Source organism: Cephus cinctus, unplaced genomic scaffold, assembly GCF_000341935.2.
Source record: "Cephus cinctus unplaced genomic scaffold, Ccin1 Ccin1_scaffold0101, whole genome shotgun sequence".
Taxonomy (NCBI): domain Eukaryota; kingdom Metazoa; phylum Arthropoda; class Insecta; order Hymenoptera; family Cephidae; genus Cephus; species Cephus cinctus.
Window position 1 is genome coordinate 2,406,056 of NW_014332838.1, and position 25,379 is coordinate 2,431,434.

At 41.2% G+C, this 25,379-nt stretch overlaps 1 protein-coding gene across 4 annotated transcripts in view; it reads left to right on the top strand.

Moving 5' to 3' along the window:
* Positions 1–25,379, top strand: part of LOC107274750 (aryl hydrocarbon receptor protein 1) — a 99,384-nt gene that overhangs the window by 25,548 nt on the left and 48,457 nt on the right. For all 4 annotated transcript variants that reach the window (XM_015754224.2, XM_015754225.2, XM_015754227.2 and 1 more), the window contains exon 2: positions 21,590–21,780. In XM_015754224.2, the coding sequence (XP_015609710.1) occupies positions 21,590–21,780 (191 nt within the window). The remainder of the gene's footprint in view (positions 1–21,589; positions 21,781–25,379) is intronic.

The following is a 25,379-nucleotide window of genomic DNA, read 5'->3' on the forward strand; positions in this document are numbered from 1 at the left end:
GGGGGGGGGGGGGTTTCAGTTGCGATCGTTATGGCTCTCCAAGGTATTCGTTACCGATGCTCAGTACCACCGATTATTTTTATCGGTTTATCCTTCGCTACGATTTAGCCATTTCCGATAATTAAACTTAACTTCCGCGACGTTCTGTTTGGTTTTTTTTTTCCTACCCGCCGTTCTTTGTATCTGCTATCGGCTCCCAGATAAGCGTGGCTATAGACATCGTACCGATCCCCTGAGCATCTTAATAAATATTAAGAAGGGTTCGTCCACGTATCAGGGTACTTAGTTTGTTATTCATTCGACAGTGGGCCAAGACTTTATCTAGGGATTTCTTCAGTTCGGAGAGCTCGAGTTACGACTAGATTTGGGAAAGGATGTTATCTATCGTGACCTTGGATCGAGATGAACTAGACGCTTATCCAACTAATTTTTGCCACACAGCATCCCGGCTGACTTACTTCCTGAGCTACTTTCAGGGTCCAAGGTCTGAATGATTTGAAGGGTGACAGGAAGTCCATGCACGTGGTGCTATTCGAAAAACGATAGGTCAACGTTTGCATGTCCCTCTCAAGGAGCAGTGATTCACCTGGTCTGCGATACGGACAGCACACTTGACTCATTCATTGGTGCTGCGCACGGATGATGGCGTGCTGTTGGCCCCCGTGCCAGTGAGGGTGTGAGTTAGGTCAGGTTTGTAACGGTCACGTGATCACGTCATCGTGCGTGATCCTTGCCAAGGATGGACCACGCAAGGGTGCACCACGTGGCGAGACGAACTTTTTAACAAATTCCAGTAGGCTATTTCGAACCAATGGCAAAACTAAGGTGTCTTTGAGCAGGTACTACATTGCCATTGAGATGTCTTCCAATTATTACTTCATCATTTTCATGCTTGAACATTAAGACCCTAGATACCTCAGGCAAAATTGGCAAAGAAGATCTGAAAGAAGATGAGGACTTCAGCTTCTTGCAAAGCAACACGTACCTATATTAACTCCTGCTCGATGTTTAACAGTAGCGTAGAACAGCGTATAGCTGTAATGACGTAGCCTGCAGTGGTAATAAAAATTGAGCCGTAAAATCGCCGGTGCAAGCTGCTTCTCTATATGCTCAGATACGAATTAAATATCGCACGGAGATATGAAATAAATGATACGGTTCGGGTCTGACAATCGTTGAATTAGTTGGAGCAGCTGCTGCAAGTATCGGTCGCTTCACTCGACCGGAGGATTGGAACTGCGCGGGACCCATATCTTCTGTCATTCAGATACGAACGAAGCTGATCACCCCATTGAGCACCCATAAGAATGTTGCCGAACGGCCCTTGTTTCGATAACCAAATATGCAATTATTGTTCATCTACTGAGTGCGCCTAAGTGCTGCAGGCGGATTGATTTGGAAACGAATATTTCGAAAAATAAAGGAAATTTCGAGAGATTTTTTGAATCAGTGTATATACCGAGTTGGTTTTGCATCGTAATTTTGGAGGATTTAGAAAAATCTTGTTTTCGTATAAGTCTGTCTGATTCAAGCTAATTCATCCCTTCCTTTGACCTATTTGCTTCTATGCTTATTAGTCATTTGTCTAAAGTTTTATCGACATTACGAACATCGTAAAATTTCTATTTACATTTTCAGGTTTCGTGTTAAACGTTCATATAAAGACGCATCTATATACTTGTGAATCATGTTATTTTTTTTATGACGGTTTTCATCAGCTTTTAAGACACCTGTCACCATTAGAAACTCACTGGCTATAATCCCAATGCTAAGAGCTAATGAATTGTGGCTAGCTGAGGGTAAAATATTACCCCCCAAGTAAACTAATTGAATCACGTGCACGAGTTGACTACAGGGGTGGTCAATCTTGAAGAAATATTACTTAAAAAATTGATACTCTCTCCGAGATATAAAAAAAATACGTTTAAGCCAGAGACTGCAGTCAACCCTTGGAAGACGAACGAGACACTAAAGAGTCGTTATACAATTTTTCTTTCACCATATGTTTATATATGAGTATATATATAGTTCAATGCACATTCGTAAGAAGAACAAGGATACTCAAGTATGTTTCGGTATGATACAATTTTGCTACTAAATTTTCAATTTTTCTTTTATTAATGCAAATTAGTGATTATCAATTTACATTAGCAATTACGTACCCACCTTAAATCAGCCCAATGACGTCGTTTAGTAGGGCGTGGTTTTTTCACTTCTAGCCAGTGAGGATAGGCTGATCAGGGGATGGCAAATGAGATTACTCTGATCCGGAATCCAACAAACTCAGGCTGATACCCGCTAACCGCGACTGTTCTGCTCGTATGCTTTGAATAATCCAATAGTTCCTCACCGATACCCGTGGACACGTAGTGATGCACAATGGACACTCCGTGAGACTAATATACGTCCTAATGTTGTACTGGGAAATGTTCAGCAACACCAGCAAGAACATAAGCCGGTAGAGCTTAGCTTGGTTATCTAACGGATTGACTTAATGGAAGTCCAACAAATGTGCGACGTGCATGTAACAGTAATTTGGACATGAGATCTTCGAATATTCGTCATCAACTACGCTGATGAGATGATATAAAAATTTTTATGAGGTTCAAACAAATTTTAACCTACCCATAATACCCTGTTGAGAATGCCCTTTCTTTTCTGAAATTCTGAGCGTCCGACAAATCGACTATTGGAAGCCGCAGTGTCACGGCTAGCAAGGGAGTTTCTTTCTCACGGGTCTGAAGTTAACATGTACCTCGAGATTCCCGAAAACTAGCTTGTGTTACCGTAGGGAAAGTGACACCCCCAACGTAATGCCCACTCTTAGGGATTAACCCTATCTCAAAAATAGAACGGTAGATGCATTTGTACTGCCTTTTCTTTGACAGATTAGGTTGCACCCTTTACTGGTTCATATTTCAATCAATGCTTCTGCGCCGTACAAAAACACTCCGCTTTGGATTTTTGCCTACAGTCGGCCGCGATGTCTTTACGAAAGAGCTCCAGTCCTTCGGGTAGTCAGACTCCGTCCTATCGTGTCTCGTTTACACTTGTATGGCGAATACAATTATTTCCAACTATGAAGTGCTACCGATCTTGGCTTTGTGGTCCAAACGAGAATCAGAAAAGAAATCATCCTTGCATGGTCCAGAAGAAAGTCGGAAGAAGCTGCGCCAGGATATTGCTCTTATTTCCTGGAAATCATCATTGATATCGACTGCCGAGATACTTAATAACCTAGAAGAAGACATTTATCGTCTTGTCTACCTGAACGTAAGTATAAAAAGTAGTCCGTGTAAATCATCGTTATCCTCGGTATCAATTACCTACTCTTAATTAGACGAGGTTACAATAATATTAATATGTTTTATTGGATTGCTATGAAGCTTTAGGTAGTATATCAAATGAATAGAAATTAACGCTACTGCGGTTACGCGTATAGGAAGTAAGTCCTTTGAATGACTTTACGGGGCTTTCCATGTGTATCAAGACTCGATGTCAGGCACGATTAAAAAGCTTGATCAAAATGCACAAGGTATATGCTTACACAAGAAAATTTGTATTTATAGTAATACTATTTTTCCTTCGTATATTCTATTTTACTATCCAATCCATTAAGTCGATCTTCAACGATTCTCGTGCGGTTATAAATAGAAAATATACGAAATTGACAGAAGCTAACGTAAGGTGAATCGCGTTCATCCGTATTTGCATATCCCTCGAGGAATGTCTTAATATCCCACATGTAGACCTGTACCGTACTACTCTATCCCGACAGTCATCGAATAACAAGACTATAGGTTGCGCGGAGAGCATACGTGAACGTCGAAGAAACATAAAGCACGTGAGAGGAAGAAGATTCCAGCGAATCGTGAGCGAGTGATATCGGGATATTGTAAAGCGGAGCAGGTAGCAGAGAGGTCGTGCCGCCTGGTGATGTTGTTGGCCGCGAGCAACACCTTCTAAGAAGCACGAAGATAACCACGAAGACCGGTGACAAGTGCGAAGCCGTCTAACGTTCAGGCTGAGCTTCGCACAGCTTTCATTTGACATCCGGCTGTCATCGCGACGCTTTTTTACATAGGGAGCAAATCGGCCAGGACGTGTTAGACGTCTTAATTAAGGGGTGAAAATATTTTAATTAAATTTCTAATAGACTTGATTTGGCACCTTGTACTGTGCATGGCGGTTTCAAGAGATTCCACAAGGATTCGAGTCTCCTTCGAGCTCGTCCCGTTCCTCGAGTCCTTCGTGCTCCCAGACAGGATGGGAGGATACAAGATCCTGGTATGCAGTGATATCGACTCATTACCATCCCGGGTGCAGGGAGCAGGGCGCGACTTTGCATCCATTAGGATAATTGCTCCTCTAAGTCTTCGATCCTTTTCTCCGTTTCTACTGATTGCTTTATGCGCACGTGGAGACTGTATGATAATTCATCGATTGGCGCCACTTAAACGCTTCACGCTTTATGGGAGTGGATATCTCTGATACGGGTACTGAATACTTCTAGTGGCTCTTGCAACAGTCCGCCTCAATGAGGAATGACTTATTTATGGGATGTGACTCGGTTTATATGAAACACGCTCGACCGGTGCTAAGCTTGGAATAATTTGAAAATATAATACGCTAACGTCTTTTGCGATCAAATGCTCCTTGGATATGTCAGTGTTAAGAAATTTATTAAATTTTTCACACATTTTTTAATCTCTGCATGGACCGTTACCACGGTTTCATTGGAAACTATAGGCAAACTACGGTCGCACGATGTCGATCTTTAAGAGTCTTGAACGATAAAACACGTTTTCGGCGTTTTCTGAATTTTTGAGAAAAAGAACACACGTACGTACGGACTTCACTTTATCTGTGTAGGCGCGAGCGTTAATGCCGTGCGGTATCTTTTCGTCCAGTAGAATATTGCCGGGACGCCGCGATAAATTGACTTTCTCCACTTTTCCGTATCTCCGTGGAGACCGGGAGATACCCCGAAACGGTCGTTCCGACGAGCGAACGATTCCATTAGATAATTAATTTTCCCCTTAATGAGTCCGCGGGACATATGTTAATGTGGAGTAGGATATTTACATTTACGGTAGCCGATGAACCAACCCAGTTACCAGCACTTTATACGTATATACCTATAGCTAGCTCCGTAGTCAGCGCAGCTATATAGATATATACAGTCAAGTCCAAGAAACACATACGTCGATTCAACCACGGGCCAAAAGGGAGTAGAGAGTTCAGGACAGAGAGGTCCACTAATCTCTGGAACGACGAGGGGCCAACACCCGATAAATGGTTTAGGGATCGCCCTCTCGCACTCCTTCTTTTTATTCCCATGATGCTTTTTCTCCACTCTTCGTACAACCATCTGCGCCACGAACCGACCAAGACACTTTGTCCGAATTCGGTAGCTCGAAGCTTGTAGGCGCGCAGGTACACGTCCAGACGAAATTAATCCACTTTAGGAACAAGTAATTAAAAGATTTCTTCATCTTAACGATTACAATCCACCTTGGAGCTGAGAATCTTTTTATTATTAGGAAATCTCGAATTATGCAACAAATGCATCTTACGTATCTTCTTCATGCTTACTCTATAGATCGACAGTATAATCGATCTCTATAGGCAATTCATGTTTCCTTGAACTTTCGATGGAATTGAGATTTGTATTTCTTTTATACACCAAGTATATGGATACTTAGATGGTTGGGTACCTAACCTAGTTACTTATTTAGTGCTTAGGTAAGAGCACGAATTTCCTGAGCGCAAGTGAGGTCGTAGATCAGTAACGACACCTTCAGGGTCATACTTATACTGGACACCGTTCGGTTGCTTTGTGAGAATTAAACCGCGCATGGGTATATAGTGTGTCAACGTTACGTGTAGCATGCGTGTCTCGTGCGAGTGCCACTACGGCACCTGTTGACTTCTAACTTGCCTGCTTGATTAACGACTCTCCTTCCTAAATCACGCTGCCTCGCGACTTCTTACCTTCTATACAGTACGTACGTCCCAAGTTCGTTATTCTAATATAATTTTTGCTGCCATGCCATTTTTTGAGATCGATCGATCCGTTAATGATTTTACTACCTTTTCTATAGCAACACCGATCGATATCGCAGACTCGATTAAAAATTAAAAATTAAATACCGATTTTATATATGGATACAATACAATGTCTTTCAAGATCGTCATTTTCCCTAGCAGTATATCGCCATGCAAAATTACATTTGCAATTCTCAGTTAGCAATTCGCCAGTTAACACTCTTGATTTAAAGGTTCTACTCCCACCGAGATTTACGATCCTACGACAATGAGTCTAATTGTGAGATGAGAAATGTGCGGCCACGCCTGCGTGAACATGCGTGTGAACACAAAATTCATACTTAATGACACACCGGACAAATCGTAATATATCGTAATACATGTTTATTGAGACTTGTGATTCATTTCGTAGCTCTTATCGTTACGGTTAGGGATATATATATATTATATATACCTGCATGCTGTGGTGGTTAAAATTCAAAATGGGTATTACGAGCTTATACTATGGACTATGGTAGACCTTTAAAGGAGTTTTCCTACATTTTTTTTTAAGAATTTATAAATCGTTCCTGTAAATATACGAGTGTGTCGAAGTAGAGCTTGACCGCCTACCGTGTCCGTGTACCGAGACGAGTGAATAAGATGGCGAAACATGGTAACGTTTAAAAAGGCACACGTTACACGGGTACCTATATACGATTTCGATCTAAACGGTAGGAAAACTTTACGGGATAGTGTTTTTCATGGCTCGATACCGTATTACGTATAATAGGTAGTTATAGCTATCAGTTATCGTCGGCTGTCTGTAGTCTACTCAAAGTGCGTACAGTGTATACAGTATATGCGTATCGTATAGTGCACGTCCTACACACAACATCCAAACGTCTTAATTAAGAATAACGCGGAGATAAAAACGTGGAAGTAAATATAGAACGGTATACCTATATATATACAGTACAAGTTCGTAGTAAAACGGGACAGACTATTCTGTCGTCGAGTAGCAATGAGATTCGATGCTAACCATCGCTAATTACCGCTAATTATTCATGAATTACAAACGGCGCGGATTTATCTGTCGTAGTAATCGGCAGCCTGTCAGCTTCAATGTTTATCATTATCACCTTCTGAATTTATCCCTTATTGGCCTGGCTGTCAAAAGGTAAAATAAACAAGGCCACGTTCATCCTCTTCCTTTTTATTTTTGACTTCGAGGTAAAGCGTGCTCAAGCCTTGCCTCGTCACGTTGTCGGCCGTGGGAAAAATAAAAATCCGAGTTTCGCGACATGAAGGAGTCTCGATCCTTGGGAAATGTTTGTCTCTCGCGATCGAATCGGCAAAGGGAGTGCTCATTAATCCGCATACGTCCTACGGAGCACGAGGGAGCCCTTTGGCTCCCATTATGTTTCTTGCGTGATTACGTACTAAATTTCGAATTCAGCTGGGATTTATCGCCGTTCACGGAGCATTCGCGCGTTCGCCGTAGCCACGGGAGCTGTCCTGCTTTCACGAGTTTTCGACCGGGAGATTTGTGGCTCCAGTCTCGATTTAGATGTTCATTTAATTTAGTCGTCCCTGCTCGAACTTCAGAGGCGAAGTGACCATGCGCGCGGGCCTCCCGGTAACAGGGATTCTCAAGAAGAGGTAATTCATTAGCAACCCACCACAAACATGGAGAAGGCTGTCTATTTGCTATGGAATAACGAAGCCGATCAGTTGGACAGATAAACACCGGTATCTGATGGAGATACCTTGCCTTTAGCTTAATGACAGATTTATTGTTTCGAGCCTCGATCATTTTTATCCTGACGTCGTCCATAGTAGCGGATTCCTATGTCCACAGTAAACTCCCACATCAGTGTTGGGCATACCAATTTATTAGTTAAATTTATTATAACTAAATATATAATACACAGTATACATTACTCGTGTGTACCGATATTTTAATTTGATTAAATTAGCAATTAGGCTCTTAGAGCAATCACTGGAGGACCACGTGGGAGTAACGGATAGGCAGCACGTACAGTGTGCACTGCAAGCTTTAAAATCTCCATATAAGATCCCGCGGTACACGTGTACCACGAAATAGCTTATTGAATTAAAACGTTGTCGTCGTCACGCGTTAAGCGTAATTACAATGATTACACGTCGAACAATTTTACAGTTAATTTACGAAGGCAAACACTACCCGAAATTACCGGTATGCGCGGTCAGCAAGAAATTTACAGTCGTTTCGGCACATTCACGTTTTCCAGGATAATGAAAATTGCTGCTTAGATATTTGCATAATGTACCTTGGTGCAATGTTGCTGGACTCCGCAAAGGGCTGCCCCGAGAATTTCCTGACTATAATGAACTCCAGCACCACCTCCAGGTACAGCAGTACGATAAGCAACTATAGCATACTATAGGTGCTCCGAAGTTTACTTCCTCCTTGAAATATCCAGAAAACTCGCACCTCGATCATCTATCTAACCAATCTTGCCCATATAGTTCTCATCGGATCCGACGTATCAGAAATCCATTTCTGGAAGTCAGAAGTCGGCAATGTCGCACGGCGAACAGGGATATCATAACCGCGATCGAAAAGTCTTGACTTTTTTTCTCCGTATCACGGGAAACGATCGGCAAAGGCGAAGCTCAGGCACTTCGCGACAAAATCTCCGTCCCGTCATTGGCTGGAGATTAATCGCCGTCGAACCATCCATTCAGCTTCAGTCGCTTCCATCGTTTTTTTTTTCCCTTTTTTTTCGTTCTTTTTTTTACCTGGAATATTAATGAGCGCCGAGTTACTTTGACACCCACGCGGATGCCTCGCGGTAGCCAGTTCCAATCAGGGGTCGTCGGAGACCCCGAGGAAGCTGCTACGCATACGAATGCACCGAATACAGAAGGAATGGACTTTTTTCGTGGATATGCACTCGGGTGGAAGCGGCAAGTACAGGTACGTAGCTATACATATATATATTTACAGAGATGCACGTAACAACGTTGCAGTGCGTGAACGCAGCGCTAGGGAGATTGTTGATAGGACTCGGAGAGAGTAACGTCGCATTGGTGCCGTAAACAAAGCCAGGCGTGGGATGTCTTATAGGGGCAACCGTAGGAATCTCTGTTTAATTGTCCAGATTGAGAACCGACCTCTCTCAAACCATCCCGCTTGAAGTTAGCTTCGATTTCTGCAATAGCTACGTATATCTGTGATGAGAGTGGATCTGTAGTGAGAGTATATCTTTCGATAAGAGCGTCGATTATTGCTACAGTCATAAGTAATACTCGACATATCGGTAGGTCTGGTATGGTATTGGTACTGTGTACATAAATTAATCGACAAGTCATTGGGGAATCAAATATTAAGGATGGGTTTTTTTGCCCGTCATTTTCAGGGTAATGTTAAAATTATTCCTGTCGTTCTTTAGTTACGGCCAATTGTTGTTATATCATTCGTAGCCATATGAGCTTACGATTGTCGTGCTAAAGTTTTGTCTGTTTTTTTTTAAATTCCGTGACTGGCTAGAACGTGGCTTTAAAATAGGTTGGCAACTCATTTAGATAACGGGAAAAAATGAAATTTAGTAGGTGCCAATGGCTGATTCATGAAGGACTTTGATTTTGGCTCAATGCCGAGAATATCGATACCTTTGAATATCGATGATATTTCTTTACGTACCAATGATGATGGCTCGTTTACTTATATAGCGATCATAAACAAGCGCCAATCTGAAAACGGTAGTTGCCGGTGTTGGCTCGTAAAACCCATCAGTATCTTGGGAAAGGCGGCAATCGTTGTTGATAGCTTCTCATATAAATAAGCTATGGAAAACCTATTGGCTCTAATCGTACTTTTAGGATATAGTCGGTTAACTCTGTCGGGAGGTGGCAATGGTGCTTTAAAACGTAATTTGAATTAGTATTTTTGATATTACTTATCAGTGCTAATTGACCTTAGTCTCTTTACGTGATAAAAACATTATTGATTTAATTATTAGAACCATGCATTTTTTTCGTGCAACTCGTATCAAACGTACCATATTGGATATAGGACTTATACTTAGAAATGAATAACTGCTGTACCTGATACCAAATGATACAAAACGAAACAATGTACGAGTGTAGTACGATTGAGTCATGGCGTATGGTTGCACTTTCGGAAATCGGCTTGATAACGTGTCCCGATAAGAATAAGCGGACCTCCGGATGAGTGGCCATGGTTTAGGAGTATGTTAAGCAGGCGGATAAATAACCGATCGATGGCCCGTTGATTACCATATACACAACAAATGCTTCTCCATTAACATACCGCCGAGTAATTAATTCAGATGTTCAGATAGACGCACTTCATCGGCTGACGGAGTCTCCTTTTTTTTTTTTTTACTTTTCTGTGATACCGTCAACTGCGAGAATTATATAAATTCTTCGTTCGGGACTCGGGATAAGTGCACCTATACCTGTACATTCAGTATACTCTGCATATACATCGACGTATATGTGTATAATAACCAGTGTGCCACTGGAAATCGTAATGACTACCAAGAATTTCTATTTCGTCTCGGCAAACTATTACTTTCCAGATTCGGTCACAGTAATCGACACGTGACGCTTATTTTCTGGTCCTTTTGAAATTTTTACTATCATCGTATTTGCCCCAGGGCTGCTGAAACGCACTGCGCCTTTATTTTTATTCCAAATAAGTGTTTTAAATAAATTCAATTATTTAGCGTAAGACTCAATTTAAATTCAATGTATATTTCAGTATGTAAGCCTTTTGAATTTTTGTCCCCCCTTTTTTTTCCAAACTAGCCCAGTTGACCCGGGTCAGTCGTCCATTCGGGAAATACCCCGATATCCACTAATGCTTATTTAAGTGACATTCCAGGCGGAGCCAACGTTATTTTTTGGGGATATCCTAATCTCACTTTAATTCGACTTCCCGTTATATCATCAGACACCAATAATACCAAAACCATCCAAACCATATTTGCTCTTCCTCGAGGTCACTGAAGATTTACAAGTTTGTTTTGCCATCGGATCAGGTCCAAATTCTTATGGAATCTCCGACTAATTAACCAAAGAATTTTAGTTCTCGCTTTCTCATTCACTTGGACCTGCCACTTCATTTAGCTTCAATAATCTCCATCGTAATTGACAGTTCAAAGGTCCTTTTGTCACGAGTTTTCACGATATAGCGGCGAGCGAACGATTGCCAGAGAATTTAGTATATGGGTACTATATGCTTTACCTCAGCCATTACATTTTACATTATCACTTTGGATATATAGATTCGACCAGTCTTTACGACTAATAAACCCCCGTTGTACATGTATCTTAATAGTCAATAACCATTAAGCGTTATTCTGCAGCGAAAGGACTCCGTAACAGTCGATGCTGAATAAGTCGCACGTATATTCCGTATATGTATGTATTATCGCTCTGTCTCCGCGAATCACGTCAACATTTAATAAATTAATCGGCAATTAAGAGGCAATCAAATTAAATAATGTTCCTGGACCATGCAGCGTCTCGTTTTTCACTCGCTTATCTTTAGCTAGCGGGTCTCCATGTTTTGTTTATGTTAGACACTGACTATTAATAGACATTGGGAAACCCTATTTCGATGTGAATTTAATCTCTTGATAAGAAAAGGTCATTTTTTCCTTTAACAATGTATCTTTCGCAAAATACTATGGATGCTTGCTGGATCGTGAGTCATTTACTTATATTATGCTCTCTACTTTTTGTTTCTCGGTATTTATGTTGTAAATTATGACGCCGTTAAAATTTATACTAATTGGATTTATTGAATTTTAAAATAATTATCTAGATATTATAGTCTGTTTCGTCAGCATTTTCATCCACCATACCTACACGCTTATTTTTAATATCGTAAATCGAATAGACTGGTAAATTATTCTTTAGGCTCGCAAACTGGTGTTTGGAGAAATTTGATTTTTTTTTTATTTCGATACTCTGCCATTTTGTACGTATTTGATGAATATAGTAGAAAAAACTAAAGAAACAAGAATTTACCTCTTTTCTCATCCCTCCCGAGTTAAAAATCTAGCACCTGTTTAAGCCTATACAAACCCCTATTTCTTTATTCTTTGAGTTTTCTGACTCAAGTGTAACGCTAGTTAGCCTACGAGATCCTGCAGGCAAAACTTTGGTGCCAATACTAGGTCTAACGAGAGCGTGTAAACACAGATTTAGGCCTGAACGGCCGAAAGCGAAACGTAACCTGGAAATTGAACTGAAATTACTAATTAGAAACTCCAGGCCAAACGAGGATTTAATATTTCTGGCTCAACAATAGAACCTTGAGGATCAAAATTACGTCTATTAACACCATTTTTTAACTAAAATCGTCATTTTTGTATATAACTAACTGAAGCTCAAACTGGTACTGTCGGCCGAATTTCCTTCTCCCATAATCCTAATATCAACCTCAATATCCTCGCGCAAAATAAATAATTTGAAACCGATGCTAAACGTTCGATTCATGTCCTACATGTATGCGCCCTACATGTATGCTCAAAGTTTCCCTGCAATTTTCAGCAAATTCTTACCGTCAGCATCGGGTCATTCGAAAGTAATATAATTACAATTGCATCTGGCGCATATACAACTTTCCGCCCTTGTCTTTTCCCTTAAACACAGTAATCGCATTGGACGATTGTTGATTTTGCTGTCGATTCAGCATATAGACACACATGCATGCACGTTTACTTATATGCTGATATATGTTACACATACGTATTAGGTACATCCCATACGCGCAGGAAGAGCCGCAACGCTTATTGGAAATGGAAAAAAAGGCGGAAACGTTTGACTTCCGACTCGTTTTGTATAAGCTTTGACGACCCAAGGGAAGAACATACTGGACGCAGTAATATTTCGACATCCTGTCCCTAACAATCAACCACATGTTGTACTACTTGCCACCGAAATTAGTGGTTTTCGGACAGTATCGAATAATATTTTCAGAGCCAAGTCCGGGTTGACTGCTGAATGCATTGCGGCGACCATATCGATGTCTGCGTAATAAACTTGCTTATTAAAAAAAGAAATGTAAACCCCATGGAAGCATACGTTACTCCTACACTTTGAAGAACCTTCAGAATCACATATGCGAACGTTCCAGGTAGATGTTAGAGAATATAAAAAAAAAACAGGATTGTATATTTAATTTCGCGAAATCCAAACGTCACGTATGTTATGTAACTGTCTTGCAGAGGGTGTAACGCGCTTCCTTGATCCGGCCAGTTTTCCCAGTAACGACCTCACTATTATACTTTATCGGGGGATACATCTCAGCAGGACGCATGCGTGTCAGTCCGTAATAGCATAATTCTCTATGTTATGCTAGTTACGCGCTACATGTGGCGCATGACGTCTTATCAGGCCAGTTTACACTCCCATTAGTGCAGCGTCCGCAGCGCCCTCCGCAGATGCAACGTTTCGATCGCGCATCACGGAAAATGTTAGGTGCCATCGCCGTTGTTCGGCCCCGCTTGTGTTAACAGGAGCATAAAGCATCATCCCCACGCAGTCCTCTCCGCGCCTTTATTAGCCGTTTGCGTTAACGTTAGCGGATCATTTTTCGAACCAGAGCGTCACGTCCACGTGTATCAAGAAATTGTGCAATTATCGCGGAAAGCTACGACCGGTCCTATTGATTAGCCCGTTGCATAGCTGTTTGGCATCGTTGCATATAGCTTCAATGCAGTATGCATCTCGCTGTGCAAACCAAGCGAACCGGATGACCGTTTGAATATAAAAATGTAACGGGTTCGTTAACGCTAGAAACGAGATACAGTAAATCGGAAAGAGCTTCTTTATCGTACCGTAAATATATACTTTTATGGAAGAAGCTAAACATCGGATTATAAATACAGTCGGCGTGATTTCTAAAAATTTAAATATTAACTTTTACGTTCCATCCCGCGTATCTTTCTTTTCAATATCTCTATTCTTCTCGATCTGTGTAATTATAAATCCAACGGCTCGTGTGGCGGAAACGACAAAACAAGCGTCACCGCGCGTTACAGGACTGGCCGAGTTACTTATGTAATTGGACAGTTCTAATGAAATAATAGGTCTGGCGTTAATCTTGGTAATCACGACTTTTCTCGGACAATCATTCTCATTGTAAGCAGCCTTGGATAGCGTTCTATACCGTCATTAGCGGTAATACTCGTCATCCGTTCGGACATCGTTTCTGAATCAAGACGCTAATGTAGACTCGATAAAAAAAATTGATTGAAAGCAATGCCAGGACAGTTGGCGTATTCGCTGGAATGACTGCGAATGACGAGTCATGCACATAGGCCACTTGGCCTCGAGTAGTTAGTCGAGATGAGGACACTGGGCGAGAGGGAAAAAGTTACCAAGGGAAGTAAGTAGAGAGGAAGAGACCCGAAGAGAGTAGCGAGAAAAATGATTTATCACCCTTCAGGTTCTTTTGTTCCTGAAGGCAAATAAGCAGCGGAGCGAGCAGAAGTTTGATTGGGTCAGGAAGACATCTATACCTTCTTGCCGCTATAAGTATACATGTATATATACTGTGACGTATATAGAGGCAAAAGGGAGAATACGAGCCCACGAGAACCTCACATCCGGCAGCCGTGTGACAGAGTGCCGAACACATTTTCACTTTTCCGTTTCTACGGGAATTACCAAAAAGCATTATTGCGACCCACCTGAATATTATTTCGGTCTCGGTAATGGCGAAGCAAGTCATAATTCTTCGGAGCACGTGTCGGTCTCGTGTTAACGAATCCACAATAAAAATTCTCCTTTTAATCATAGCGAAGAAGTTCACACAATACGTGTATACGCCTCGGTCGCGAACAGTAGGTTATTTTTCAGGAAGCGGTTGAACAGGGCAAAGTACTATAGTTCAAAGCTTCAAATTCCTAACTGATTCTATAGCGTGTACGTAAGCTGGTAATAAAACACAGACACGTTATTTCCTGTACGCAGATATACGTAGAATCGGTTGTGCTTCCTGCTCATTTTCCGAATGATTATTTCCAGCTTTTAGGTTGCGAGCTGGCTAAGTACAGTAATAATCGAAGAAATATGCAGCTATACCTGCCGCGCAAGCCTGAACAACCACTCCCAGTCATTCTCGCATCTTCCCTATATCCGAGTTCCCATCCCCCATGCTGTCTACCACCCCGGAACTTGCTGTGTTATCTACCCTCGAAAATCCATAGTGGACCCACCCTTAGTAGCGCCTGCGCGTCCACGTCCTATCCATACCATCCCTCCCCCCAACGGGCGAAGGACGGTAAAGTATACGAGTATAACGGAGTCACTAACAACAGCGGGGAGACCTTCCCCGTGGTATAACCTACAAAATGGCCGACTCCTCTCCATAGACTTTGCTTTAGAATCTTCGCTCTGGATAATTACGTCACCGTACTATAGTCTGTTTATTATCGCTTAAGAATTCGTAACGTTAACTTTCCCGATGCTACCTCACAATTTTCAGCATCAAATCCTGCTTACCTATTCCCAACGCTTCCATGTACACTTGGAACGTGCCGTGTACGAGCCAATGGCACGGTTGCCTCATGGTCCCGTATATTTTAAACGTTGGTAACGCCTGACGAGTGCGAGTTCACGTAATCGCGAAACTTAAGAATTCCAATATTTATCGTTACCCCTGTGTATCGGAAGCATCTATGTGTACGTGGTCGGTACGTTAAAGCCGGCCAGCGCAACCTTGACTGGGGTTCGCCCTTCTGATGGATTTGAACATGGCGTGCCGCGAGCTAGCCAGGCTAACGAAAGCACTGCAGTCTCTGTTATTTAATTCTAATCTGCCAGCCAATTACAATAACTAACTTGTTAATATGACGTTATTTCTACTAGTCACTTTGATGAGCAGATAGGTAGGTGTCGGCTGTACAATGCATATGTACATATACATATGCCTACCACCGTTTACTTGATAAACATTACGTTAGAATCAGCCTTGGCGAATGTGTTTATCATTTTTTATAATATTACATGTTTTTCTTCGTAGGGAATCGAAGTACGTCACAATTACCTTCGCGTATGTTAAATATTGTAATGTCAGACCTTGGTTTTCTTAAGAAATTCGCGTGAAAATAACGCAATTATTTTTTTCTGAATTTCTTACGTGACCTCGTGTCACGTAACTAGGGTGCCCGAGTCGTTTGCCCTTTTTAACCCTTGTACCAAGAAGATATTTTGAAAACTAGCTGGCAACAGTTCGATGAAAATTACAGGAGACTGCGTGGTTCGCGTTTTAAGTACTATTGCCGGGGTTGCTGGCTTGCGGAGTACATCGTGTGTGTTACGGTTCGTGAAGTTGATACGCATCTACGCAACTGGCCTAATGCGAGGGCAATGTGTCACGTGTGTGTTATGGCGAAGGGGTCCCACGACTTAGCACTTTATCACCTGGCTAGTCTGGCCAACTGAAACTGTGTCACCAACCCCCGCGGCTAGTCTGAAAAAGCTGAAATATTACGCGCGCACGATTCACACCCCAAAACTGCCTGGTAACTATCTTTTTATGGGTTTGGATATCTACGACCGTGTTTGCCATTTTATTTCGTAGCTTTAACCAAAATTCGAACGTCGATACCTGCCACTCCTACTTCTCACGAGAAATTCATAGGTATTTTCCTGTGTGATTTTTTCATTGATAATTTCTTTTTTTTTTAGAATTATACTTTTATGCTCATTAACCGAGTCACTGTTGTGCTACGCGTTAATGTTTGTAGTCAATATCGAATGGTGGTTTAGTGATTCATTTGAGCGTATCTGTATGTACTATACTTCAATATACCTGTCAATGAAGAGCTAAATGGGAGTATGAATGGACAAATGAATGGTTGGCGTGTTATGCTTTCGAAAAGGTATCCGCGTACGTTCGTACCACGTGTTAGCGCTGTAGTATACTATATGGAACAAAAACAATATAGTAGAAAAAGCATTTTATCCTCAAAGGGTGTTTCTTCTCATAACTTTTCCCTTCGTAGTAAAGTCAATCAAGTTATAACAGTATAGGGAAAATATGTGTATAGATATCTCGTTCGTAAGAAAGATTTTTTTTTTCTATGAATTATCTGCTATAAACATCACTAGCATCGATAGCGTATATAGCTGAAATATTAGCTCAAATTATTGATAGGAAAAATAATTTCCGTAATGAAAGAATATTTTGATTGCTGTATTAAAGGTTTAAGTGGTTCTGTAGTTTCCGCTTGATACAGCTGTATAGCGTTAGGAATATTTTGAATATAAGTTACTAGCTTGTGCGTTTCCTCGCGACGCTTACGGCGTCGCTCGGTATTATGTTTGTGTTTTTGTTTTCATCGTACTGTGTATTAGAAAAAATTGTATTATCAAAAGTCTTTAGTGATAGCAAAATTTTATTATTCTAACAAAGTGGACATAATAAACTCTTTGAATAGCAACAATTATATCGCTCAATCTTCCGGATAGTCTGGATTATCCTTTTTACTTTGCCTAAAGGCATCCGCAGATTTCGTGCCACGCGCTGCATTTTTCGCTGGATAAGTTCAATTATGTCGTTCTATCTTCGGAAATAACTGTAATTTCTAATATTTTTTTTTTCTTTTTGCCTAAAGCCAGTTAGAATTTAAAGGATTGTTTTAATGAAAACCGCACTAACACCGATGCATCCGTTTTCAAGTTTCTCATAAGTATAAAAAGTCAGTTACACAGAAAAAATCGTGTTTTATAAGATATAGAGATAGAGACAGAAAAGAAGAGAAATAGATAGAGAAGAAAAGAGATAGAAATTACGGTAAAGCGTACAGTTAATTTAATAGGGTTACTATTTATTTTCAACGTGATCGTTATGAGAAACATAATTTATGAATCAATTGACAACTAATGACTTTATTTTTTGTGCGTGTAATTATTTCTTGTACAGGCATTACCTTACTTTTAACACTGATATCCGTCTTAGATTGATTCAGTGAATCATACAAGAAACTTCGATATTCAGTATGATATAGATGTTTTTCGCGTTATATATACATAGAAAATGAATAAAATCAGGTATTTATGGAATCGAATCAATTCGGTCGATGTCACTTTAACGATCATACGTCACATTTATTGATCGATACGAAGCAAGCAGAGCTTATCGTAAATTTGTTTTATCAACAGTACTAAAACTTTTCCATTTATTTGCATCAGAAAAGAAGGTTCGATCAGATACCGCGTGCCTTGTAAAATGCGAGCAACTGGATTGCGTCACATAAAAAGATGCATTGAGATATGAAGAACTTATTATACATATATGTAATACACAATTAAAAAATTTTATCCCTTATGTATATTATTTGCCCGGGGTTAGTCTTTACAAAAAATATTTCATACTTACATCTGACAGCCTATAAAAAAGAACTTTTATATTAAATAGAAAATTAATTATTGTGACGTCGCATGAGAAGTCGAAATAATGAGGAACCAGCCCATACCTAATGTAGACACGAATAAATACGAATTGTTATTCTCTCCTTTTCGTAACATATTCCAAATAAATTGTATCGTCGAAATCACTGCGAATATTTTAACGATTATTAGAACGATTGGAAATGTAAAAAAGGGGCGCGAGTCTGTACAAATAACGAGGTTGTTATTGCGGAGGTCGTCGGGTAAAACCGATCGATTCTATCCGGCCTTTGACCACGTGAATCAGGGACGATCGATACGCACAGTGGTAGACCCTTATTAATATTTATTGCCCTTCTTTCATTCTCTATCTTTGCCTTTCTTTCTTCGTCGAGTTTTTTTGCCCCTTGCTGTACTCATTGCTTCTCTTTCGCCGAGTACCTCACCTGGCCGAACGAGCACTAAGCTCGAACAGTTCTGGCAAGTAACGTAACACACTGAGCCAATAGCCGTGGAGCAGGGATTTTAGCACGTCCGTCTCGTACAAAAAGATGGTAGCTGCTTTTGTTCGAGCGTAGATAACGTCGCGACGCAATCCAGCAGAAAAAAGTCTTAAGAGTCCACATCACGTGCTTTTCCTCATTCTCTCAGTTAGTTTTTGTACCGTCCTTTATTCCCTTTTCTTCGTTTCTTCCAGTCCGCCTTAGCGTCGGCTCGAGAAAAAGTCTTCTCCCTTCGTTTCTCCCTTGTCTTTTTTTGCCCCCGAATATCTTCTTTGTACTCTTCTCATAGACCGTCTTGAGACATTAATGCTCCGTCGGCCAAACGATCCGAAAACTCCAAAAATTTCCCCGCTCGTCATTAAGGATCATCCATTTTTTTCACAGGTGCCGCTCGGAAAGTAATTAGCTATCTGTGTGGTATCCATATCAGTAATTAATTGTTAGCATTATCGTCGCGCCTATGGTGTCGTTCAGTTGCGGGTTTTTCAACGTGAGTCGATCGCGAAGCTCGTGAAAGTACCATTCGAGGTGACGTCGTCCCGTAGAAGACGCAGGCGTAAAAGCATCGTCGACGTATCCAACGGGAGTAAAATATGCTGAACGACTGTAAAAATTCTGCGTTTAATTAAAATGCTTAGGGGTTAGAAAGCGTGATGAATGAGGCTGCGGTCGTATACGGTGCGTCCCGACCGCGCACTCTTGGAGAACTCTATTAATTATTAGATGACACAAAATCCATTACCGCGACGAGGAGCGACTGAGGTCCTGGAACAGTCTCATTCGGACACCATTAGGACGAAGCGGCACTACGCTTTTGTTCTTCCTCTAGCAGCGTGCAAAACAAAGCTAATTATTCCGAAGGCGAGAACGAAAAACCTACCGTCCACGTAGGAGGACGCGAAGGGTCGAAGCTACCGTCTCGAGGAGGAATAGTCTTTTTCTTTTTTTTCTCCGAATATTTTAACCGACAGCCGTTAGACTTTTTTCTAAAATCGTTTGACGATTTTGCTACTTGAGACAGTCGGAATAGTCCCGGCGCTCAAGAGGAAGAAGTCGATGGTCTCCTGGAAACGCTTCGTATGTCCAATGACCACAAGGGTTTACTGAGCTCTGCATGTTTGCCAGTCCTGTGCTTGCGATTAGTAGTACGAGTGGTTTAAGGAAAGTCGACGAAGATTCCCAAAGTGAAAAAGCTATTATTCATTATGGGAAAGTACTTGGCAAACGTCCCATTAACACTGTTATAATAATGAACGAGGGTAAAAAGCGTCTCCAACTACAGGAGTTTTTTAGTGGCTTTTTTCATTAATTTTATTACACTCGCATTCCACGCTACCCGTTAAATTGCGTACACGTAAGAATAATAATTGTTCGTAAGTATGGGCTTGCCAATGGCAAACTAGCGGCTTCTTTGACGTTCAAGTTCCGTATTCTCTCGCGAAGTCTCATTCCCACGGGGAACGCTTCAATTAAACAAACAGTCCAAAGCCGACGCGTAAAATTATATTTTGCATATTAATTTCATAAGTTACACAGTGGCGTAGTCAGGCACTTATTTGAAATTATTTATTGGAACGTCTTCGATCCTTGCAACAAGTCGATTAGAAAGTATCTATCGACACGTGAACTTTCTGCCTTCGCCATTGGCGATACCTGACCAAGAAGGCTTTGTACTGTTATAATTATTGTTCGTCGTACAGCTTGTGTAATCCAATGACTGGGGATTCTGGTCGCTCAAAAGTGAATCTAGCGGCTACGCACAGTAGTACAAACAGTCGGAATTGCATGGACTCGCTGTATAGACAGATATACTGCGATCAAACTGAAATATTGACAGGGATCGCTATCTCTACGCCATTGTAATATTACCGGCAAGGCCACCTCGAAGTAGCGATAGCTGTCACTCATCGCTGGCTAACTACTCATAACTCGAACAGTTTACACCGAATCGAGTAACTTGGTACCGTATAAAATGTCAAAATTATGAGCTGGAGTATCCGTGTCCAAATACGATTTTCATATAACGAACCGCCATAAGTCCCCATGTCAATCAGCATGGTCGTTCGGTCAGCGCAGTTCTCGACCACTTTTAATTGTCGAAATCCTTCTTTCTTGTATTCATAATCGGCATAATAACCCAGCGGTACGCATCATTTATACACAAATATGTTTAACGATTTGACTCATGTAGCGGTACTGGGGATTTCCATAATTAAAAATTAATACAAGCCGATTCCACGCCTATTTTTGAGCAGCTCGTTACATCTCTTATGACGGTACTTACGTTAGACGGCACTTGTGTCGACGGAAAGTCGGTCACTGTTAATGTCTGATGATTTGAAAATATTACGGAAACGTGACGTGATTCAAATTATGTTTTATGGCTTTTCTCTGAAAATTCCCAGAGATTTTTCGAAGCTTTGCCGAAACGCCATTTCCACGTAAGAAGTTATTTCTTTTAAAAAAAAAGAAAAAAAAAAGAAAAACGAGCCCCGTAACCAGCCGTTCGGTGTATTAATGCAAATGGCCGTCTAATGTTGACGGTGTCACGCGTCGCGACGCGGCCGTCACTGCCCACTTCATAAAAATTCTAGTGACGTACGGAAACTAACTGATTGATTTCTTCTTTTCTTTTATAGCTTGAAACCACCGCAGAAGGACGGAGTAACCAAGTCAAATCCCAGTAAGCGACATCGGGAACGATTAAATGCCGAACTGGACACCCTTGCTTCGTTACTTCCTTTTGAGCAGAACATCTTGAGCAAATTGGACCGACTTAGCATCCTGAGGCTTAGCGTCAGCTATCTGAGAACCAAGAGCTACTTCCAGGGTAAGTCAGTCGGATTAAAATTCGTGGATGCGTGGATATGTAATAATTTTCATTTTTATTACTCAAACATTTCTCTCGTAGGGCTTAGCAGGGAAGTATAAGAGATTCAGGGATATTAATAGATCCCGATCGTAAAGAGAATCCAAAACATTTCAAACTTAACAGAATAATCACAAAAAAGGCTCGAAATTATTTTTATGTCTTACAATAATTTTTTTTTTTCGTAACAATCAGAAAATAATTAAAGAATTTTAGTAACTACTTTTTAAAGGACGTTAATAATTTAGTTTTTTTTTTTATTTTTTAGTTACGATTCTGAGAATTTTAAGGTACTTTGATCTTCATACTGATAACAGAAATAATTATTGATAAACAATCAGTAAAAAAATTCAAAATTTCAATTCCAAAATTTAATTAGCGAAGTTCTGAAAAAAAAGCAATGTTTTGAGCTATAATATATGATTTATTTATCATGTTTTATTTCTAAATTATTTATTATTCATATCCACGTGTATAACGTGTTTGTATGAAAAAAATTAGCAATTCGTTTTTTATATCTCAAAAGCCATACGTTAAATCGTATTCAAATTTCGCATAGCTGAAAATTTAGTTATCACTTAACATGCATGAAATTTAGATATTTATCTTTGCATATATGTCTAACGATCGATTCACCTAACAGTACCGGAACTAATGCTGCCACAACATTTTGTTCAAACGTTCGCAAAAAATAACCATAACCCCATACTTTAATAAACCAAATTTAAAATTCTTCTCTACTCCCCTTAAAATTCGTTACTTCGCTTTTGAACACAATGGTATACCAACTACAAAAGCTTTTTAGATTGAGCCATAGCGAAGACAGCATCAAGAAATATTCCGAGTAAATCATAAAAAGAACCTATGAACAATCTCAGGCTAATATCTTTATCCGTCCGTAGCACCAACGTTTGAAACGCCCTGTAACGATAATGATATCTTGGATACAAAGTGTTGCAAAGAGCTGTATCTCGGGCATAAACGGAATTAGGCAAGCCGCAGGCCATGCTTTTGTACCGCTAATCTGAATCCAGTATACATTTCTGTGCTTCCGTGGGCGAGAAAGCCCACAGGGCACGCAACACACTCGTTACACTCCTGGAAACAATAGCGGGCCGAAAACAATGCACGCCTTGCTCATCTCGCAGGTTACGAACTTTACGAAAATCCCACGGTAACCCATAACACGTGTAGCTATCGTATAAAAATTACCTTATTCTAGCCCGTGAAATCAGTATCGCGATAGATGAACCCGCGAAATAAATCTCGTTAAGTTAAATTCGCAAGAAACTAACAAGCTGCCAATCGCTATTAAAGAAACACAAAATGTAACATGCAACGTGTATCACGTGTGCATAGGAATGCAGCTGACAATAAAACCTTCATAATGAAGTGCACCTTCGTGAGCGAATCCATTCATAAGCGAAACGGCACTCGGTGAATGCGTATAAATAATATCGAGAGAATCGAATAAATCGCGATGCCTCGATACGTCAGCAATAATTTCCACGAATATCTATATTCACGCTGTGCGTAGGCTGATGCACATAGGTATAGCTATACGTGACAAAGAAGGAGAAACGGCAGAAATAACAGCATTGCGAATATGTCGTAACGACTTTCAATTTTCCTATACGTAAATTTCTCGTGTGGTTGCGCACCGGCAGTGCGTAAAGTTAAAAGTGGTAAAGCAATACTTATTTACCGACAGGTTGACCATGCGTATTTTCGGAGGCTTCACGTGACTCCGATAACAGACAAAATCGTTCCGATTCGACTTGCAACACCAAATCGCGGTAATTCCGTAATTCACAGTAATTGCCGATGTGCGCAGGCACGCACGCCTTTTCGCAAACGCGTAGATGAGTATTGCGTACACAAACTTTCATACGCAAACTTTCATATATGACACAGGTCGGAATAACCGAAGGAACGTTTACGCATAGATCCGTGAAATGGGTTGGACCGTTTTTAATTGATTAACCGATATAATCGAGGGCAGTGATAACTTTGAACTAATTGCAACCAAGGATACATCATATATACCCAAGCTTAAGGCGGCTTTCTATTCCTGCGCCAGGAGTTACGACACAGATGCACCCTCCGATTACTAATTAACCTTAATTTAAGTAGCAATTACCGAGCCGTGTGTCTCTGATAGAACCTCCAGGCACGCTCGAGGGATCGTGCAAAGGTGCAAGGCTCCATCTTCACTCGGATTCCAGCAGCATCCCACAGGATCCTGGATCGATTCCTCAGGTTTCTCATACCGTAAAACAGTTTCCTTATTCGCGCCTCTTCCGTGTTTACTTCGAGTCCTGACGATCACGAGGTGAAACCCAGATGTCGCGAGGGACGCACAGCAATGATCTCCAGTACTTCCTGTAAGAGACGACAGTCGACTAGGTGCAGAGCGAGACAGAGGGACATCAGTATCAGCCGCAGGGCAGGAGGGAAGAAAGCGAGCAGGGGGGTGGGAATAAGGGAAATGGCGAGTGGAATACCGTGGCAAGGAGTGTGTGTGTGTGTGTGTGAGAGAGAGAGAGAGAGAGAGAGAGAGAGAGCACAGCATGAGAAGCAGATCATTCGCGCGAGAGAAACTTGGACAAGAGATTGTGTGTGTGTGTGTGCGAGAGAGAGAGAGAGAGAGAGAGAGAGAGAGAGAGAGAATTGCAGATTAGAGATATCAGCAATAGCGTATGCAAGCGAAAGCCAAAGCACGGCCACGAATCCGGATTGAGGCTGCGAGGCAAGTTGCGAGGCTGCGAACCACGTCGTATCGCGCATCTCGCAGTATATCACCGGGCACGAGGTTGCCCCTGCTTAGTACACGTTCAGCAACCGGCAAACGGTAGCAACCCAGGCGCATTGTTCACACCGTTTTAATAGGTATTCATTGTCAGAGTCTCCGGATCTTTTCGAAGTTCTCCCAGAGTGTCGCGCGATGCCCTGATACCTGGGGGTCCGTGCTTTACCCTGTTGCGTCGTTACCGGCTATTTCACGATTTCCAACTCTGAGTTCCTCTCCCGTTTACATCGCCACATTGCTGGGTATAAGGTAGGCATACAAAAGCCCTGAAACTGACCGGAGTCACGGGACTCGTTAAACACGACTTTGCAAACCGACTGACTTTTTCTTATTCCAAATCTTCGTTTTCTATACAATGCATTAATTTTAGCGTCGCTCCTACCAAGAAACTCATTAAAAGCAATCGAGGATGCTGTTAATTATCTTGCACGATTGTCTACGCTGATTAGACTTGACGTCCGTCTTATTTCTTTTATATCGTATACGTCATTGTCTTATACAATGATCGATACACGATCTAAAGTCCGCTGGTCTTGAAGGATCTGACCGAGAGATCTGGAGATTCCAGCGAGGTGTGGGAGAGAAGTCTTGAGAGCCTCTCCTCGCTCTGCTATGTAAATTAATTAGTGGTAGAGGCGCTGATTTTTTAACCAGGGCGCGTGGTGCGAACGAGTCCTCTTCTCCACCGTATAGGTAGTCCCAGCCACTCCGTGGAAGAGATGGATGGTAAAGAGGTAGAGGACCCAGAAGA